General features: G+C 33.5%; 2 protein-coding genes across 3 annotated transcripts in view; one reads left to right on the forward strand and one right to left on the reverse strand.

The window, feature by feature from the left end:
* The first annotated feature begins 342 nt into the window (after positions 1-342).
* The window catches only part of LOC129804982 (uncharacterized), a 74,766-nt gene continuing 54,292 nt past the window's right edge, over positions 343-20,816 (forward strand). Inside the window, exons 1-3 of one of the 2 annotated variants that reach the window (XR_008752036.1) lie at positions 343-687; positions 762-1,183; positions 1,249-1,355. Coding sequence is in view for 1 of the 2 variants with exons in the window: in XM_055852780.1 (XP_055708755.1) it covers positions 480-687; positions 762-1,183; positions 1,249-1,355 (737 nt within the window). In the remaining variant the exon portion in view is untranslated. The remainder of the gene's footprint in view (positions 688-761; positions 1,184-1,248; positions 1,356-20,816) is intronic. The other variant, XM_055852780.1, reaches the window with a different exon arrangement.
* The window catches only part of LOC129804983 (carbohydrate sulfotransferase 11-like), a 41,356-nt gene continuing 26,203 nt past the window's right edge, over positions 5,664-20,816 (reverse strand). Inside the window, exons 3-7 of the mRNA XM_055852781.1 lie at positions 19,324-19,390; positions 19,106-19,250; positions 14,579-14,731; positions 14,334-14,504; positions 5,664-6,575 (exon numbers count right to left, since the gene is read on the reverse strand). Coding sequence (XP_055708756.1) covers positions 6,291-6,575; positions 14,334-14,504; positions 14,579-14,731; positions 19,106-19,250; positions 19,324-19,390 — 821 coding nt within the window. The 3' untranslated portion in view covers positions 5,664-6,290. The remainder of the gene's footprint in view (positions 6,576-14,333; positions 14,505-14,578; positions 14,732-19,105; positions 19,251-19,323; positions 19,391-20,816) is intronic.

The raw sequence follows: 20,816 nt of genomic DNA on the forward strand, positions 1-20,816 counted from the left end.
GTTACCGTTTTTTAAGACTTTTTTATTTAAGAAATACTAGAAAGGGTGTACAGATTTTTTCTAATATCTTTACCTTGCATGAAATACTAGGTCAGAGCTTAAGTTAGCAGACAACTAATATATGTAAAATGTTGCTTTTAATTTAAGTAAAATAATTTGCAATAAGTAATTGAAAATTAGAAGTTCTCGGAAGTTTTGTTGTGTTCATTCTTGATTAATAAAATTTATCTCAAACTCAATTTCCTGAATTTTCCCCCAATGCATTGAGGAAAAACGATTTAAATTTGAAATTGTATTACAGCGCCACTGGTGTTTGGTATCCGAATCAGTGATTTTTTGACAGTGATTTTCCCGCGCGTTTGTGTTTTCTTTGTTTTTATCAATTTTTTACTAAGTTTATTTTCTTTATAAATCCCTAATTTTAATTATTTTATAAAGCAAATTCTAGTGACATTGCCAGGATTGTAAATTTAAGTGAAATGGAAGAAAATCTTAGTGAACTGTGCAATAAACATTTGCCAAAGTGGCTTCAAGATAGAGACAGAACAATTTTCACTCAATTCATTGAAATTAGGCCTAATATAACTTTTATAGCTGTTATCCTTGTTTCTGGGCAGTACTATGAAGTTTGGGATAGAGAAATCCTTAGGGAATGTTCTCTGGAAAGAAATGCTGGAGGTTTCTCAGGTAACATAACCTCAATTTTTTCCCGGATTATTAGGATTTACCTGTCTTACCTGTTGATTTTTCTTGTTTTGCAGCTTCTGAGGGAGTTTCCATGGATATTTTCTTTTCGTATGAGGAAGAAAATGCTCGTAGGGTGTTCTATTTAATTAGAATTGGAGAAAAGCTTTTCGTTGTGGAGAGACTGAGGAGCAGTTTGAGTGTCCGGATGATGGAGGAGAATGTTTTGTCGGTAGAGATTGAGGATAAGTCAGAGGAAGGGAATCCTACAGTATTGATTACAAAGAAGGATGGCTCGTTTAGGGAGACAAATTTCTCAGAAAAAGAACTGGAGGATGCAGAAGATGAAATTGAACCATCAATATTTCTCCTGAATTACTTAGAATCTCATAAGAGGCGGCTGGAAAGTGGTCAGGAGGTGAGAAGACAAGTTATTCGAGAAGAATTACACAAAATTCAGCATGTGGCAAAATATGGGCCTCAAGAGATGCACGATGGGGTGAGTTTGTCTTCGGCAAAAGACATAATAAATTTGATTAATTAATTTCCGGGAATTTCTCAAAGGTTCCGGATGAAGCGGCTCCTCTGGTGAAGTATGGTGAGGTCTGGGCAAAATTCCACAACGACAGAATTGTCTTTGGTATTCCAATCTTCAATACAACGTACACTCGGTAAGTGAAAACAATTTATAATCATTCTTGGGAATTTATTACAAGCTCATACAATTCATTCTCACGCACTATCGACTAAATATAATAATTTTAAACGCGTCAAGTGGTTAAACTCGATGAAAATTCAAAATTTTTCTACAATTTTCAATTTTTCTTTCTTTTTTTAATTGGTGTACATGAAAAATACACTATCACTTTGTGTCTGCCTTAAGATTTCTACTAAACTGTCTCTACTCAAATTTCAATGCAAGTTTTTGGTCAATTTTTCAATTTCCCTCTTGATTCACCTAGAATTACTGAAAAACCTTCTTTTTTTTAAGGATTTCCTAAAAAAAATATAAGTGAGTAAAATTGCTTTTGGGGCGGATTGCAATCGTAAAAAAAACTCAAAGTTATTCTCTCAAATAAATGCGTGGGAAAAAAGTGCAAGTTTTCCAGAGGGGCTTGTCATTTAGCACTTAATATACTTTTTGACATGAAGCTTTACATTAATTTTTTGGAAATAATTGAGCAAGAAACTGCATTCAAATGAAATAAAATTGCATAATATAAATACATCGGATTTGGAAGCTGGAAAATTTAAAAATAAAAATACACCCTTTGAAAGTGAGGTTATATTGACCCTAACCTAATAAGAAATTCAATTGAATTTTGGTTAAAATTAAATTTTTATCATCAATTTTGAATTTGGAGAGGCAAATGATATTATTTCACGTGTTTCTTTATGGAGACAAGACTTTTCTTTGCGTATTTTGATAAATTGACAAAATATAAATAAATAACATAAGAATTTTCGACGATCAGGAAATGTGTTATAAATGTCTAATTTAAAACATTTTATAAGCTGTCAGTTGAGCAGTGAATAAAAATTCATGGGCAGACAAGGAGTTACAGGTGCATCTAGAATTATGCATATTTTCGGGACTGAAATATACGCGTGAAATAGATTCCGGTCTAACGGCGTTATCACACTTGCACATTAAAATTTTAATGTGATTCACATTAATTGTCGCTTGAGAGCGTCCACATATGTTATTTGTGTCTTTGAGTCACTTAATATTTGAGGTTTTTATATTTATTGTTAAAGAAGTGGACTTGGCCTGCAAAAATAAGTTTAAATTTACCTAAAACATAAATATTTTTTACATTAAAAAATTAAAGAGAAAATCGCATTAATTTTTCGCATTAATGCTATAAATCAATTTATATGAAATTTTGCGGGTTAAGTCTACCTTTTTATCAACAAATAGATGAAATTTTGAATATAAAATGATTCAAACACACAAATTACACATTTGGACTCTCACCAGCGACAATTAATGTGAATCATATTAAAATTTTAATGTGCAAGTGTGATAACACAGTAAGGCCGGCTTCAGACCTGAGACTAATGCCAGTTCCTCGCTAAGATGGCTTTGTTCGTGACTGAGGATGAGCCAGAAACTTTTTCAGACCTAAATTGAGACTTAGTGCTTAGATTCTGACAACGTTGAAATTTGGCGGGCTGTCATATGGCATTTTCCGAAAACATAAACAAAGCGTTGTCAAACGTTTTATGCATAAAATTATTTCTCTCTCGAATATGGTGGAGAAATTTCATTTTGTACTTTTTTGGCATATCAGTTTTTCATTCCATACATCATAAAACACTACCTGAATATGCGTATAATACTTTTTTTCATCTCTGCAATGACTGATTTTATGTCTCACTGGGTCACTGCAAGGGTGCCTAATCATCGGTAAACCACTAACAAAGCACTAAACCTTCGTTTCAACGAAGACTTAGCTAAGGGCCTCGAAAGACCTGAGGATTAGCCGAGAGACGGCCTAGTGCAATTATATTCGCAATAAACTACTTTTCCATCATTTTCTATTAAGCTGTCTCTCGGCTTAAGTCGTAAGTCTGTCTAGGTCATAAGTCTCCAAATTTTTGGGCTTAGCCACAACCTGACCTTTTCAGACTATGACTTAAGCGCTAAGTTTCAGCCATAAGTCTCTAGTCTGAAGCCCGTATAAATCACAAAAGTCAAAATCCCGAGTAGTTAAAATCCCGAATGGGTCAAAGACCAGAATGGGCCAAAATCTCTATCCCTATAAAACGCTATCTATCATTTCTGGTCAAATATGTTCACAAATACGCATGATGTATAAAAAAATGGGTGGCAAAGTTTCTCATGCCTTGCGAAATGCTCGAACTTGTGATTTGGATGCTATGCCTCAGAAGTACTTTCGAATCAGTTTACCAGTTCACAACCGGTCTGAATCGATTTAGAAATTACTCAAAACATTGCTTAAAATACATCTCAGGAGTAATATAATTGAATTCCGAATAAAAATTAGTTATTGGACATGAACCGGTTTATTACTGATTCAGAACCGATTGGAACTGATTTAGTTTTGTCAGAAATTTCAAGACCTTTTCAGCGAATCCAAATGTGATACAGTAGAGTCTCTCAAATCTAAATCTCTCAAATTCGAGTCAATCGTGGGGTTATGTTAAAAAATTCGTTCCGTGGATGATAGAAAATTATTTTTCTGTGCTTCTTCCTGAATATTTACATAAGAAGAAGAAGTTTGCCACTGCGAAGATTTATGAGAAAGTACGGGCATTTGATTAAAAGTACAATTTAATCTAACATAAATTCCGTTCGTTTTGATAATATCGTTCGAATTGGGAGGTGAGAAATGTCAAAAATACCACCCGAGCGTTCAAATTGGGAAGACTCTTGTACCATTCAAATGAGAAATACGCTGTCTATACCTTTTTCAACCTTTGACCTTGAAAAATCGTCATTAGGAATAATTCAACGGTATTTTCGGGGACCCCCTCTAAATTTTTTTTGTATTATTTACTTATTTATTAATCTCTCTATTTTTTTGATCCACATCTCGTGTGGCAATTGCCGCCCTAGCGTTGATTCTAACCTACTCCAGGATGAACGTTATCGAAAATCCCTTCTCAGGTTTTATGTTTTGCAGCCGTACATATCCGCGTAGGTCACCAAAAGGGTCACAAATGGGAAAGAGGGTAAGCTGACAGAGAGATAATTTGAGAAAACCTAGTCATACAGGCTGTAAAATAACAAAAAAAAAAAAAAGAATTTCCCAACAAAAAGTAGGTTTTTGTTCATATTTTTTGCTTTTTTATATTTGAAAGGAATTAAAATTTGATATATTTTTTTGGGAATATGTTTTATTTTTTCCCGACCCGAAATTCTAAATAGCATCACTGAATTTGAAGTTACGAAAAAGATATTTCACATTTTAGGCTTTTCCATTTGAATTTTCGATATGATATAATAAAAAAAACATATAAAGCAAAGAAAATTAATTAAATCTATCCATTGAAGAATGGTCGTATAGGTTATGCCGTTTCCAAAATCGTTTTTAATCTTAACCTATCGTTCTTTGAAGTAATTTTCTCTATTGCTTAAAACTGGAAATTTTACACCGTATAAATATTCAAAGTGAATAATCTCCAAAACTCAGAAAAAAATTTTGAGGTTAGAATTTTTGAAGTTTATTTTAAAGTTTGGATTTGACAAATTTTGTTATTGACGAACTCATTTTGTGAAGACTGATAGCTTTGAATTAACTAGAAAAATTACAAGAGAATTTTTACAGGATATAGGTTAGGTGATTTGGAAGGAGTTTCTGAGTAATTACAATTTTGTATTCCAAATTTTGAGGCTAATGTTGGGATTTGAATGAAATGGAATTGCAATAGCTATTGTCCGGTTACAATTTAATATAACTAATTTGAAATTACAGTAGAGTCTCCTGTTTTTGAATCAAATTCTCGTACTTTCTCGCAAGTTTTAGTGGTAACATACTTCCTTTTCATTTTATACGATAATAATGTATGTAAACATTCAGGAAGAAGCACATATCTATGATTTTCATTCACCCAGAATACGAACTTTCCAACATAACCTTACAATTGACATTTTGAATCCAAACGACGTTCGAATTTGAGAGATTCAGATTTGAGAGACTCTACTGTATTGTGTTCTGTTCGTCTTGCATGTGTATGTGTAATGCATGTATTTCGAAAGGATTTTTGCTATCTTTTTATTGTGAAAAAATTGAAAGAATATAAAGAAAATGGCTTAAATCGATAGATCAATTATTTCAAGTAGTCTTTATAGCATTTCCTGAGAAATTTTCTTAGTATAGGATTCCGGAAATAGGCAATGATTATTTGAGGTTAAGTACAACATAACCTCCATTATAATTCTAAAATAACCTCTTTCAATAATTTCAATTGGAAGAAAATGAAAAACAAATCTTTAATTTAGCAAATTAATATAAATTTAACAAATTTTTTATTTACATCTAAAAATTATATAAATCTTTGGACTCAGCTTTCTAAATGACAGACCTCTGAAATAAAAAAATTCAAACAACATTCATCAAGAAAATTTCTATTTGGGAACCAAAACAATAAAATAGATTCGTGATAGAGAATAGTTACTAAAAGGAGTAATAAGAAATATAGTCAGCAATTAAATAATAAATAATTACAATATGGAAACAATGTTGGAGCGAGAAAATTGACTTGATTTTCCCGCACTTTGGGTGAAGGTGAAACAATTTGAGGAAGGAAAAATGTCGTTCTTCTATTGCTTCCGAAGGAAAATACTCTTTTCTTTGCTTTTTCTTTAAATTGGTATTTTGTGTGTTGACTAGGCCTTTTGTGGTATTTTAAGTAAGTATTCACTAGATTTTTTTTTTTTAAATTTCATTCTTCTAAAACCTCTTCTAATTAACTTTGATTTTATTTTTCGTCTGATGAGATCAATTAAATTCTTTCACAGACAATTTCTCTATTGTCTTTCCTTGTCGTCTCCTCATTCATCACAGTGAGATGATTTAGGCCATTCCCCCGGGGGGGCTGATGGCTAAGTGGTGGAAAAAGTGTTTGTGGGAGGATGCTCACTCGGAGGAATGTGGCTTCAGAGGTGTCACAGGTTTTGCTGATGTTGTGGAAGTTGATGGTAGCTTTGGGGTATTTCGGTAGAATTCTCTGACGCTGTAGTCAAAAAGTTCAAAGTCGTACTTGAAGAATTCATACAATTCTTTCACCTGCTTGTCAGACAATTCGTTGTAGAAATCCTCTAACATGTCCACCGTACTCTTCTTTCCCTTTCCGGAATTTTTCCACTGTGGTGAGACGATGTGGCCAATGTTAGCCTTGTCGATGATATATCTCTGATCCTCCTGCAAGAAATTTGTTACAAATATTTCATCATTTTGAAGATTAATTTTTGAGTGTGAAATGTTGAAATTTAAATATTTGCTTAGGTGCTTATTAAAATTGACGATGCTTCCAATGACATAAATTTTGGCTGTATGAATAATATTTCACTTATATTTTAATTATTATTAGCTTAAACGGCGTTATCACACTTGCACATTAAAATTTTAATGTGATTCATATTAATTGTCGATTGTGAGCGTCCAAATATGTTATTTGTGTCTTTAAGTCACTTAATATTTTTGGTTTTTCTATTTATTGATAAAGAAGTGGACTTGGCCTGCAAAAATAAGTTTAAATTTACCTAAAGCATAAATATTTTTCACATTAAAAAATTAAAGAGAAAATCGCATTAATTTTTCGCATTAATGCTATAAATCAATTTATATCAAATTTTGTGGGCCAAGTCTACCTTTTTATCAACAAATAGATCAAATTTTGAATATAAAATGATTCAAACACACAAATTACACATTTTGGACTCTCACCAGAGACAATTAATGTGAATCATATTAAAATTTTAATTTGCAAGTGTGATAACACAGTAAGAGAAGATAATTTCCATACAGCTTCTCTTAGAGATTTTTGTTTGTTTTTTTCACAATAAAAAAGAAGTTATTGGTTCAATTGCAAAATATAATATGTTAGTTTAAGTGTTTTTAATAAAAAATATTTTCGTCAATTAATTTCATAAGATATCTTCTAGAAAATTTTACTCTCATCTAAATAGAATTATAAATATTTGATAAGAAAAAGAGGATTCGAGGCGTCTCATGCTTTGCGAAATATTTCAACTTGCAATTTAGATTCTAATTCTCAAAAGTATACTTTCGCATTTACCGTTTACCGGTTCACAACTTATTTGAATCGATTTATAAATCACTTAATACATCGCCCAAAATAGCTTAAGAGCCTCAAGAGAAATATAATTTAATTTTGGTTTAATATTAGTTATCGGATATGAACCGGTTCATGACCGCTTCATAACCGATTGGAATCGGTTCATAATTGTCAGAAATTTCAAGACCTTTCTAATAAGCCCAAACATGATACCATTCGGTTAAGAAATACACTCTCTAGAGCTTTTTTAACATTTAACCTTGAAAAATCGTTATTTTGTTATAAAATGTTTTAAGATGCCAACTTCGTGCTTTCGAGTAACCCATACATATACCTGTGGTCAGAAAATATTGCTTCTTGTGGAGCATAAGAAGTTTGGTTCATGTCTTTTGCGTTTTTTTAAAACGTTGCTCTCCATAGAGCGTGAAGTTATTCTGTATTCAGAGTAAAGAGCAGAACCGAAAGGGACAGATAATCCTAACCGGCTTATGTAGGTGAGATTCTTAACGTGAGCTAACTCGGAGTGCATGCAAATTCGATTTGGAGCTGAAGTTGGGAGACGCCATTCAGTTATCTTGAATCAAATTCGTGAAATTATACAAGTTTTGTATTTGAACCAAAATATCAAGGATTGGGATGAACTAACAGAAAAGTGTTATATGGGTGAAATGTAGACCAGAATGTTCTCTATAATTCTGCCGTAGAACTTGAACTCATCGACTACTCAGAAGCCAAGATAAGCGAGGTTTTTTGTTTCTTAACTCGTTTTTTCATCCAGAGTTCCCCAAGTAGTCATTTATTGAACTTCAACTATATCAAAGAATTGTTGTATTTTGCGGGACTTTCCATTTAAACCCCTATTTTAAGTGTCTTTGTGGAGTAGAGGCAGTCAAATTGGCATCTGAGTGATTTCAAAGCGTTATTATGGGAAAAATCAATTCCGAATTATTCCGATTATGTCGAAGTAATCATCAAAATCGGTTCAGCGACAGTCGAGATAATTGAGGTTATGTGATATTGAAATTGGTTTTTCGACTGTAGCGCCCCTGGTGTTGGTCCCACGAAGTTCAAATATTCTAGAAAGTTGTAGCATTTGGTGAGATCTTTCGTTTAAGCCCTTATTCATCAAAATCGGTCACATAGAACCGGAGATATGATTTTTTGAATTTTGTGAACTTTGACCCCTCATATCTCCGGTTCTATTGAAACCACAGCGCACATACGCACCATTTTGGAAACGTCCTAGACTGGACTACAACATACTAAAATTTGATTAACTTGCACAATGCCGTTTTTGAGAAAAGTGACTTTGAATTTCGATGAATTTTGACGCTATCACAGCGCCACCAGTGGTGACTTTTTGAACTTCCATCTGAAAGTGCTCATCGAGACGAAACCAAAAAGGTAAAATTTAGGTCGCTATGTTAATTAGAACCGGAGATAGAGGCCGGTCAATGTTCGAACTTTGACCCCTTATAGCTCGGGTCAGGGGTTTTGGATCGACTTAAGGTTTTTTTTGTTTGATAGGTATAATCAACGGCTACAACATACTAAATTTTCAGCCCGATGCACAATGGAATTTTTGAGTTATTTAACTTTTAAGATTTAAAAATTTTCTTTTTAAAAAAAGCGCCCCTAGCGGTGGTTTTATGAACTTGCGATGTTAGAAGGGGAAGTAGCATTTCACGAGAGCTTTCCAAAAAGCCCTCACTTTTTAAATTCTGACAATTAGAACCGGAGTTATGGTCATGTTAAGAAATTTTTTTTGGACCCTTATAGCTCGGGTCAGGGGGGTCGGGGGACCTTAAGTTTGGTATTGATGGAAAGCTCTAAGGCCCAGCTATAACATACTAAAATTTGAGTCCGCTAAATGCCATAGGGGCGGAGCTATTGAGAAAACAAAAAAAGGGGGGTCTTCAAAATGGCGGAAGGAGGGGTGGGGGGTGGGGGGTCTATGCACCAAGTTGCAATTTTCACCCGATATATAACCTTTGCCGAAAACCGCAAGTCGATATCTTTTTTAGTTTAGGAGCTATTAAGCTCCAAAGAGCGGCCGGCCGGGAACGTAAAATAGCCACATATATATTCGTGATCAGGAAGTGGCGAAACACATTTTGGCCAAATTTGAGGTCGATCGGACGACATGAAATTTTGTTAGGATTATAGTAGGTGAGATTGTTAAGAATCTCACCTAATATTAAAATAGCACTCATGCTTAAATATTCCATTGCCCGCTGTACGAATATTATGTAACACAAAAAAGCGCGGCAATTGCGAATTACTTGAACTCGTTCGTAACTTAGACGCTGTATCTCAAAAGTACTTTTGCATAATTTAACGTTTACCGTACCGGTTCTTAACCGGTTTCAAACCGATTTATGAATCACTCAAAAGATCGTCCCAAATAGCTTAGTAGTAATACTATTGATTTTCCGATAAAAATTACTAATAGGTTAATTATTTCTTTATTATCGGTTCATAACCGATTGGAATCGGTACAGTTTTGTCGGAAATTCCAAGACCTTTCTAACGAGCCTAAATATGATACCATTCGGTTGAGAAATACGCTCTTTAGAGCCTTTTCAAACTTTGACCTTGAAATTTTTTTTTTAGTAGGAATGATTTAACGGTATTTTCGAATATGGGCCAAACAGCGCCTAGACAAATGGCTAGACAACTTCAAAAACATATCTAAATTCTAAAAAAAATCGCATTGGGAGTGTGGGAGGAAATGCGGGGTATTTTAACCGTCCCAAGTTCGATTAATGGGGGGTCTCCCGAAGATTCTAAATGTATATCTGTAACCGTTTTGGCTCGAGCCATGGCAATGGTCGAACGGGCCGAATAGACCGCCGGACGACAAACATAATTTGCGACATAATTTCTCAGAAATCGTCTGAAATGTGGAGATCTGTTGAGAAAAATGGTCTCCGGCGAGTGGAACGTTGAAATTTTGGGGGTTAGAAAATCGAGGGATTGTAACCCGTCAAATCATTGATCTACCTGCCGATTTTACTCGGAGGTTTTTTGAATTTTAACGGTATATTCTAGTACATTCAGAGAAAATCTGTAGATTTTCGGCAGAATTTCTACGTAGAAAATCTGCAGATTCTCGGCAGAATTTCTGCATTGGAAATCTGCATAGTCTCCATTATCTCAATAAAAATATTGTTGATTTATTAAGAAACTGTAGAAGTTACCAAGAAAATGGTATGCTCTGCTTAGCAAGCATTACCGATTAAACATTTTAGATAAATAAAAAAATGTGAGCAAAAATGCTAATTTCTTAAACATCTCCAATCGAATGATAAAAAAACACGAAATTTAGGTCGACACTGTGTTTAAAGATATCACTACACTATTCTCTACTTATAACACGGCGTCGCAGAATTCTTTATTTTATATAAACACTGTAATATCACCAAGAATAACTATTGAATTTTGCAAACTTCACTGAAAAATATTCCATCTTTTCAGACATAGCTGTCTGGAAAGTCTGGAATGTAGAAAAATCTATAGAAAATCGGCAAAATATCTACAGAAATTCGTCAGAGTATGCACCAGGCTTCGTCAGAAAATCTACAAAAATTTCTGGCGAATTTTGTCCCAAGCCCAAATAAAATTCGTAGGAATATCTACAGATTTCTCGGCGGATTTTCTGCAGAGGTGTAGATATTTTCTGTAGACATCTTAAAGATATCTGACGAAATTATTTGACGGGAATGTTCTCTCTATGAAGTTCGAGTAGTAAAAAAAATGTGTATAGAAACAATGATTAATATGGATCTTTAAAGTGAAGATTGTGAAGTTTTCCTTTTTAAAAAACAAACAAGTGAAGGTTCATATGAAAAAAATCGTTCATGCAGAAATAATTAGAATTCGTTGAAAAGTACTCCAGTTTAATGTTTATTGAGTACCAACAGAGTGGCTCTTGAAAATTTGGGTAAATATAAAATTTTCAGCGTGACTATCAACTCAAGTCCAGAACTCTCTGTATAATTACGCTAGATTTGATAACTGTTTTTGAAAAGTTTCACTAAAGCCACTGTGGTTGGTTTATTATTCAAAGGAGTAATAATGATACAAACAATCTACTTATATACGTATAACAACCATTTTCAATTGCCGTTGAATTCTGCATAAAAGATCATTTGTTACAAAAGGACAAAGCCCCAGTATGAAGGATTAATTATATTTTAAAATTGTTCTGCATTTGAAAGCTTCGTTTTAATTAACTTTCTCCTTCTAGTTGGATTGATTAAAAAATATTGAACGAGCACACTACACAGAAAAAATGCATTGTAAAATTTACTAGGGGAAAGTACTCTCCCTTCGAATGTTCATGCCTTCGAATAATGTGAATTTTTTTTTACTTTTCCTAGGAGACTTACACATTTCTATTAAATATTTGTTAACTTATTATCAATTATTAATAATTATGTGATAATTAAGTAAAATCTCTTAGGAAAAATAAAAGAAAATTCACATTATTCGAAGGCATGAACGTTCGAAGGGAGGGAACTTTCCCCTACAGTCAGGTTAGTAAAAGCTATTTCACGTATTATTAAACATGTTTTTGAGGGGTCCCGGTCAAAATCCCGAACGCCAAAATCCCGAAAGCCAAAATCCCGAACGCCAAAATCCCGAAAGCCAAAATCCCGAATGAGCCAAAATCCCGAAAGCCAAAATCCCGAATTCTTAAAAGTGTCACAGATACTCCCACGATTGCACCCGCGCTTGCTGGAGGCAAAGGGAAATCTTCTGTGTCTTAGGACATTATTCTAAACATTTTCCTCCATATAATTTCATTCCTTTCAGGATTTAGAAAATTCGTGATTTTGGCTTTCGGGATTTTGGCTTTCGGGATTTTGGCCTTTTCGGGATTTTGGCGTTCGGGATTTTGGCTTTCGGGATTTTGGCTTTCGGGATTTTGGCTGCCACCGGTTTTTGAGATATTGAAGCACTCATTTTTAGTTCATTTTTGGATATGTTTTTGAAGTTATTCATGCTCATATTTTTTCTGCATAAATTAATGAGCTTTAAGCTTTCCAATTGGTTTAAAAACGGCATAGATTTCAATAAATTTTGTAGATGTATTTCACCGCTTTGGATAAGTTTAATAGGCGTTAAGTAAGTAACGCTAGTACTTACTTAACGTACGCTTAAAGTATAAGTTTAATAGGGAAGGCGTTCAGGCTTTGCAGACACTCTGGCTTCTAACATTCTTTAAAAGAATCTCACATAATTCATTTAGAAATTGTGTGATTTATTAGCTAATAAAATATGCCATAGATAGGTCAGATCTATTAAAGGAATATCGGAAAAAATATGAAGTGTTCGACACCAGATTGTGTACCTTTTAAGGGTGTTTTGGATTTTTAATAAGTTCGAAATCGTTCCAATCGGTTACCAACCGGTAATTTTATCAATGAAAAACTTGTAAAGTAAGATTAAGTAATACATCTTCAACTAATTTATGAATTATTTTTGTACAGTGAAAGACGGAAAATTTTCAGAGAAATACAAAAAATGGTTTATTCAAACGATTGGCCCACCCTAGCCCTGATGTCATTTTTGCCATCTCTCTGGAAATAAGACAAGGTCGATAAGACAAGGTGTCTGTTGACCGAAAACATTTATCGTTCCAATTTCGTGCTTCTTCAAAATTGACCAAGTGTAGCTTAAGAGTGCTATGCACTATCAATCCGAACAAGTTATAATCGGAAGGGTTCAGGTTTTGAGATTACAGCGGGAGTGGTAGTACATCCCAATTCAACGTTTTAATGTTGATCAGGACCACAGAAACGTTATGTCACGAGGAACTGTCGTATTGCAATATTACTCATTCGTGTCTCTTGGCCCATTCCAACCGCTTTTCGAGCAAATTCATGGTTAAAATTAATTAGTTGCCATCAGTAACAATATCCATTGATAGTTTCAGCAGTTTGTATTGTATGATTCCCTTTTCATCCTACAAAACGCAGAGAATTTTCGTCTTTCTCAAGAAATTTGTCTCTTTTGTCAATTTCAATGCTTCACCAGGAAGCTATGATACTTTAGATTTGTTATATTCCGACCATAACTATTACTCATCGTCTCTATCAATTAGATGTTGGAAATTCTTTCCCTAATAGCAAAAAAGCAAAATTTCGGAAGTGGGTTTTTGAATTTTTGTTTGATTTTCAGTTAAGTCATATGCAGCACCGATTTTCCTATATTTTAATTTTTCCTTCCGCATAGGTATAAATGCTTGAAAATTCCTTTTCGAGGCATGTTTAATGTCCCAAAAACCAATCCGATCATCTTCATCCAGTAATACTTGCAGATCGGCTCTATCAATTGTTTTGGTCCTTTTGTCCTCTTGTTCGAAATCGCTATTTCTGAAATTTTTCAACCGATTTTCACAGGTTGTTTTCGATGATGTATGTTCTCTGTAGGTCTCTTTACCCAAATGACGTGCTTTATTTGATTTTGACTCGAACTCACATCTGTGACAATCGAGCCGGGGGCCACACTGCCCAAGAGCAGAACGCTCTTACCAATTGTACCACGGACCCCCTAGGACCTAGTATAAGGCTTAACAGAATAGTGTATCCCTCATATCCCTTAAGTCTGATTTTGTGTTCAATTAAACTCAAATTCTTTTCAATAAACTTTGCCGCCGTCTTCATCACAGAGTCCCTCAACGGAGAGTCTAATTTCGGAACAATTCGCAAAGCTTCGTTCATTATATAAAAGTTGAATAAGAAGCTTTATCATATTATCAAGGGTAGAAAGTATCAATTTGAAATGAAAAATTATTATTTGAATACTGAAAAGCGTTTATGGTAATAATAACACAATTTAAAATTAGGCTAATTAATCAAAAAAGAATAACTCACCTCCAACGTTTCAAACTTGGCAATAATGTTGAAGCGCACTTGACATGGGGTACAGAAGTTCGTGATGGGTGTCCAATGCATATCTAATTCACGGTGATTGTGAATTTGATCAATTAAGTAGTTCACGAATTCTGGGAATGTAGGCCATCGTGGTAAACGCGAATGTTTATTCTGCAAAAAGAATTGTGCAGAAAAATATTACTTGTCAGCAGAAAAGTAAATCACATAATCAATTGTTAACTTACCGTCCTGTATTTCTGAATAATAGTATTCCCTAGTTTGTGATGGAATGAATTTGGCAGGGCATTCTGCATCTTGTCCCGATATGCACTCAAGAGGCGCTCAAAGGGATGGCGCACAATAAGAAAGGATACAGAGTCATTCAGTGATGTCAGGAGCTTTGGGGTTTGCCGTGGTTGAAAGAGAAAAGAGGAAAGGTTAATTAATCATTTCAATTGAACTGTATATGAGTCAATTATACCCTAGAGGCATTTGTAAGTGCAATCCATTGACACTCTGTGGAGGGTGTTAACGAAGAATGAAATTGCATGACCTCTCTTTTATTCTCAATTTCTCGCACCACAGGTTCACGGATTGCGATTATGGAGTAATTTTCCCATATATGTGTGTATTTTCTAATAAATAAATCACGATTTTATTCATTGTCCCAGATCGATAAAAATTCACAATGTTATATGGGGCTTTTTCAAGTTCTTGCTCACAGTAACATTTGGTATGGATTTTGTGGCTTTTTTTGATCGACATGTGAAAATATTGCTAGTAGAAAAACTGAGTAATAGAGAATGGGGTTATTCTCTTATGTAATCGATATTACTATATTCATAAGTTTGCAGTAACCAAATGCAAATATCATTGTTTTGGTTTTAAAGCTTTTACAAAGAAATCTTGTCAGAAATTTGATAAAATGCCCTTATATTTTCCTATTCAACAAATATTTATTTAAAACGACTTTTAGGGTTTTAGAGTTTAGCTTTAGAGAATAATTTTGATATTTTTGTCCCCACGAATGAGTGTTATTTTAGGCAATTGTAGGAAATGTATTTTTAGTAAAAGTGTTTATTTTTCTTTATACACTCTTTATCGAGGTAGTTTTACTGAATGTTTGCAGAGAAGTTATTTTTTTAATTTTAGGTTATGTTGAATATAACCTATCATTAAATATATTTGTTCTATAACGAAAATTTCAACTCCTTCAACGGTATTGTGTTCAAAGAAAACTCAGCTAAAAATAAGAGCTTATTAGCCTAAAGAAGACGTTTTCTTAAACATCGTTTTCTATTGTTTGATATGATCCATAATAATATAAAATATGCAGCATACTTTTGACAATATTTACGTCATACGTAATTGCCTTTTTAGATCCAGTGTTTAGTTACGTGTGTTACGTGCTCCAATCTAATTGATTGGCAATCTTTTGCTTTTACTTTCTAAATTCGTAAATTAATTGATTAATTAATTAAGGCTTTGTCTGGTTTGTACCTGATATATTTTAGAATAATAATTAGAAGATTTTGGAAAATTTATAACACGACTTATATTTCAAGAGCTTTCTGTTTGTTTTTTAAACAGATCAATTTGTATAAATAAATGCTAATGTTCGGACAAATTTGCAGTTGGTCTCATTAAAAGTATGAATAGCTTTTTGAAGGTTATGGTCAGCATAACCTTACATTTCAGAATAACTTCTAGTCTAAATAGGAAAATTAGACGCGTTATTGAAATTGTAATTGTATTTTATACCTATTATAAAAATAATTATTTATAATTCTCGAGAGAAGAATGGAAATCTTTCTTTAGAAAATATTTTTATAAAGGGTATGTCTGGTAGGGGAAAGTTCTTTCCCTTCGAACGTTCATGCCTTCGAATAATGTGAATTTTCTTTTATTTTTCCTGAGAGATTTTACTTAATTATCACATAATTATTAATAATTGATAATAAGTTTACAAATATTTAATAGAAATGTGTAAGTCTCCTAGAAAAAGTAAAAGAAAATTCACATTATTCGAAGGCATGAACATTCGAAGGGAGAGTACTTTCCCCTATAAACTAAAAATAGGATTTCAACCTATTAAATATTATTTTAGAATTGAATTAAGATTAAGGGGACCTAATTACGGAAAATTATAACTAGAATACTTTAAGAAATCCATTTAATTTTAGTCATAAATTAATTTTTTGTTGACCTTACTAAATTTGTCATACACATTTTTGTAATTTCGTAATACTTAATCATATTCATACGCGCGGTGTGCAAAAGAGTTTTATAGGTTAATTATAACTTCATGTGCATAAAACAAAACGAAGTTTTTGACCAAAAAATAAGAGCATGAAGTTGAACGTTTTTCTGGGTAGAGGGAGGTAAGGCTATTTTGAACTATGGGCCTACATTGATACAAGGATGTAACCGGGATTTTTGTAAGAGGGAGCCTAATTTGAAGATTATGTCAGTTGGTATTTTTGGAGGATTTGGGAGTAGTGGTCGTAAATGTCAGGTTTCTGGGGCTTTGTCTTTCTGGAGGGACAAAAGGGATGCCTTCGTTGGGTATATGGTTTCTGAATCACACACTTCACGAACAATTTTAGAGCGATATTCTACTTTATACAAATAGGTCACAGAAACCCCAAGAAACCTGACACTTTCGACCACTGAGGTAGGTGCTTAGGGCACCGAAAGCTTTGGGAAGAAAAGATTTTTATTATGGGCTGAACTTTCCCATCCGACGAACACCGAATTATTGTTGTTAATATTTTTGGATGACTACCCTCCAAAGAAACTTTTCTAGAACGCACAGAGAAAGTGTTTTCTCGAAAAATCGCACAAGAAACTAATTTTAGCTCAATCTTAATGAATTCGAATTTATTGAAAACTCAATAAAGTCCTTTACTAGGACAAATTCTTTCATAACCTGGGATTGTTTTTTTTTTGGAGAAATCCCCGTCTATGACCCATTTTCACCGATTTTGATAATTTTGATAGATCTAGACTTCTTGACAATTCAAGAAAAACATTCTTATGGACAGGGGCCCATCAAGCCTAATAAAAAGTGAAGATATTTTTCACTTTTCCTTGTAAAAATTTTGCAGCTATTGCACCGCAACTTAATCAAATTTGCTCGTAGTTCTAAACAAATTTGCTCGTAGTTATTGTATTATTTCGGCGAGCATTATGAAATATGTATTTTTAGATAGCTTTTAGTGCATGATTTCGAAATATATCAGACTTATAAGTCAATTCTCTTTAGGAAAAAACTTGCCAATAGTTTTCAGTGCCTCTATGCAAAAACGTATGGAAAGATGAAACGTTGAGAGGCCCCTGTTATGGATCTGAATAGCTTTTCTCAGACGAAATTGCGTTTTTATTCTAATTTGAGTGATTTTGGGCTTTTTGCGAAGCTCTTAAAATTCAACGAAAGACCTTTCAAAACGCAGTAAATGTGGTTTTCTTTTGTAAAAATGCCCTGGTAAGCTAAAGTTTGGTCAGGCTAAGTACGCTACCTTCGGACGACTTAAGCTTTGAACAAGTCATTGTTTCAATATGTTTTTAACAAATGTACGCCATAATAATTTTATATTTTAATAGCTAGTATGATGCCTCAAAATTCCGGAAAAGAGCCATGAGTTAAATCCATCACGAACATAAAAAAGAAATTAAGTTTTGTTTTACGAATCTAAAATCGGCAGAAGGTAGCGCTGTTTTTTTTATTGATATTTTATGGTTTTTCTTTTAATATTTGGATATTGTGTAGCGGGGACCTACGACCACTGCCTGCCCCTTTCTCGCTACGCCCTTGCATTAATAAACGACTTTTTTATTTTTTTTTTGTCAAGTTTCCTTTAGAAATGTCCAAAAAATCGTATATCATTGTAGTCTCACAGCTTATGGCCCCTACACACTTCAGAAATTTATGTCCATACTGAAGAGTTTTCCCTACACAAACGTAGGGAATTTGTTTCATTATGGACATAAAATTCTCTAGTGTTTAGATGCCATTAGAGTAGCTACATCTCCCCCTAATTGCTAGAAAATAATTACTTAGGGTTCAATTTCTACTCCATTTACGTTAATTTCCAGCTTGAATATTCGTATATCATTGGAATTGGATACATCAATCCATTGATTTGTTTGGCAGGTAGCATATGGGGTTCGATATAATTTCAATTTGGGTAATTGAAGCATACATTATACGATATAATCACCAATATGATGGTGTTTTCTTCACTCTAATTTGATTGCTAGATGGCCACAAATGCGGTGACTTTATCACAAAATAATAAGGCCAGGAAAGGCAATACGTATGGATTGAGGAAAGTAGGACAATGCAAGACACATATTTCACGTGGAATAATGGGACATTATGAAATTAAGGGTGGTTGATTGTCTGGTTCCTAATTAGGTTTCCCTAAATCCAAACAAATGTCTTTCAATTTGTATCAGCCTTGCTTAGAAGTCTATAAAAGCTCTGTGGGAAATTCCCATTTTGCGCTAAAAATAAATTATGGAGGGTAATTTGGATTGATGGGCTTGGTTGGGAGTGTAAAATCAAAGTTACTTAATCTCTACTAGCTGAAGGGGATTATATTTCCTCTATCAGCAATTTCATCCACACCTTTTTGGTGTTTTAGTTTTTTTTTTTGTCTTTCAAACTTTTGCACAGTTTTTTTTCTGGGAAACGCGAAAAATTTGCAAAGTGACTAAAGGAAGCCCTATATAAAAAAAAAGATCAAAAACATCATTAAAAGAAAGTTTACCTCAGTTTCTGATGGGCGTGGGTATTTTTTTCGTGCAAGAACAAGTGGAACTTCCTTGGATTTTTTGAGAAACTGCGGCTTATATCCTGCCATTAAGTTGAAATTGTACATCCACGATGTTGAAGCGGCTTTAAATACATTGCACCTGGATGATTAAAAAATAAATATGTATTAAATTAATTTGCGCGGAAAACTTCTAAAATACCAGCTATATTTACCATACAAGCCGATATTGTTTATTTATGAGGAACTCCCATGAATTTGGTCGATGCAGTGAGTCGTTTCCTATTTCAGCACAGTTTACGAGATAATAGATTTAAATTAGATTACTGTATTATTAACAAGTTGTGCGATACATTATGTTAACATTGGAGCCTAAGGGGAAAATTGGTGAGTGACGTGGGTGAAACACGGGTGAGCACAAAATTCAATTTTGGGGTGGTGGGGTGCGAAAGGTGAATGTCAGATAGGTGGATATTTGATACGTTGTGAAATAAAAGAGAAAATGAAATAAATTTGGGGATAATACAATTTAGGTTTTTTTTCCTACTTTCTCTTTTCTTTAAAAGGCACCAGCAAAATTTTACGTTCAACATAGCGATTTCTAATAAAATTATTTTAGGATAATTATTTTGATCCTAATTTTTGGATGGTTGAGCTTTGATCTATGCTTTGATATGGTGCTCGAATACTCAAAAAGTCGCTTTTAGAGCTACAAGCAATATCTCAATGAATTTTCCATGGTTAAAAAATCGCAAAACTTTATATTCTCTTCTTAATAGGGGAAACCGGGGCAGTAATAGCCACGGATAGAATTAAACAGTGGCATGTTATAGTTTGTCTTAGAAGGAATATTGAGGAAACCATTATTTGTGCGAAGAAAACAACTTCCTTCTTATTCAATGAAATGTTTATCAGTCTGATACAAACATTTTTTCTACGAATTATACGCAATGAAAAATTTCATTTGCTGGATAATTCTAGCCCGGTCTCCCCTACATCCAAAATGACCAAAATCAACGGTATTCACTGAAGTTTTCTGTTTTAGTGGGGTAAATGTCCTAATTCAAAACCATTTTCAAACACGTTAACTTTGACAGAAGACTCAACACATTAAGTTTATATTTTTTCGGAAGAGAATTACATAAATTTGCTCCATGACTTCTAGAATGTTACTGTTTAGTGAAAATTCTTTAGATATAATTTGAAAACTTCTTAAATACAAGAAAAATACGCGAGTGTAAAATGCTTCTATTGGAAATATATTAGTCCAAATGGAGACAAGGGAAAGTTTCTAATTGGAGACAAACAGTGTAAGTGAAACCGCGACGAAAGGCTTCCAGAACATTGTTCAGTTGCTTCTGAGTGCAGGATTTGTTCTTATTCCTGGTGTTTTCTTCTATATAATTAATTATTAAATTATATATTTATATAATTAAAATATATAATATATAAAACCAATAAAATAAACTTATATAATTAAAAATTAAATAAGAAAATCTCTCAAAAAAAATCATATTTCCGGGGTATCCTATTGAAGCATTTGCAGACACTTCAGAAAAAAAGCCTTTTTGTTCACAAAATAGGTAATTATTTCATTTGAAAACTTCACGTACCGTTAACAATAAAGATTGGCATTTAATTTAACTAGAATTAGCCAGATATATGACATAAATGTAAAACAAAACGAGCCAAAGTTGGCTTGTGATCA

Source organism: Phlebotomus papatasi, chromosome 2 (genome assembly GCF_024763615.1).
Source record: "Phlebotomus papatasi isolate M1 chromosome 2, Ppap_2.1, whole genome shotgun sequence".
Lineage (NCBI taxonomy): Eukaryota > Metazoa > Arthropoda > Insecta > Diptera > Psychodidae > Phlebotomus > Phlebotomus papatasi.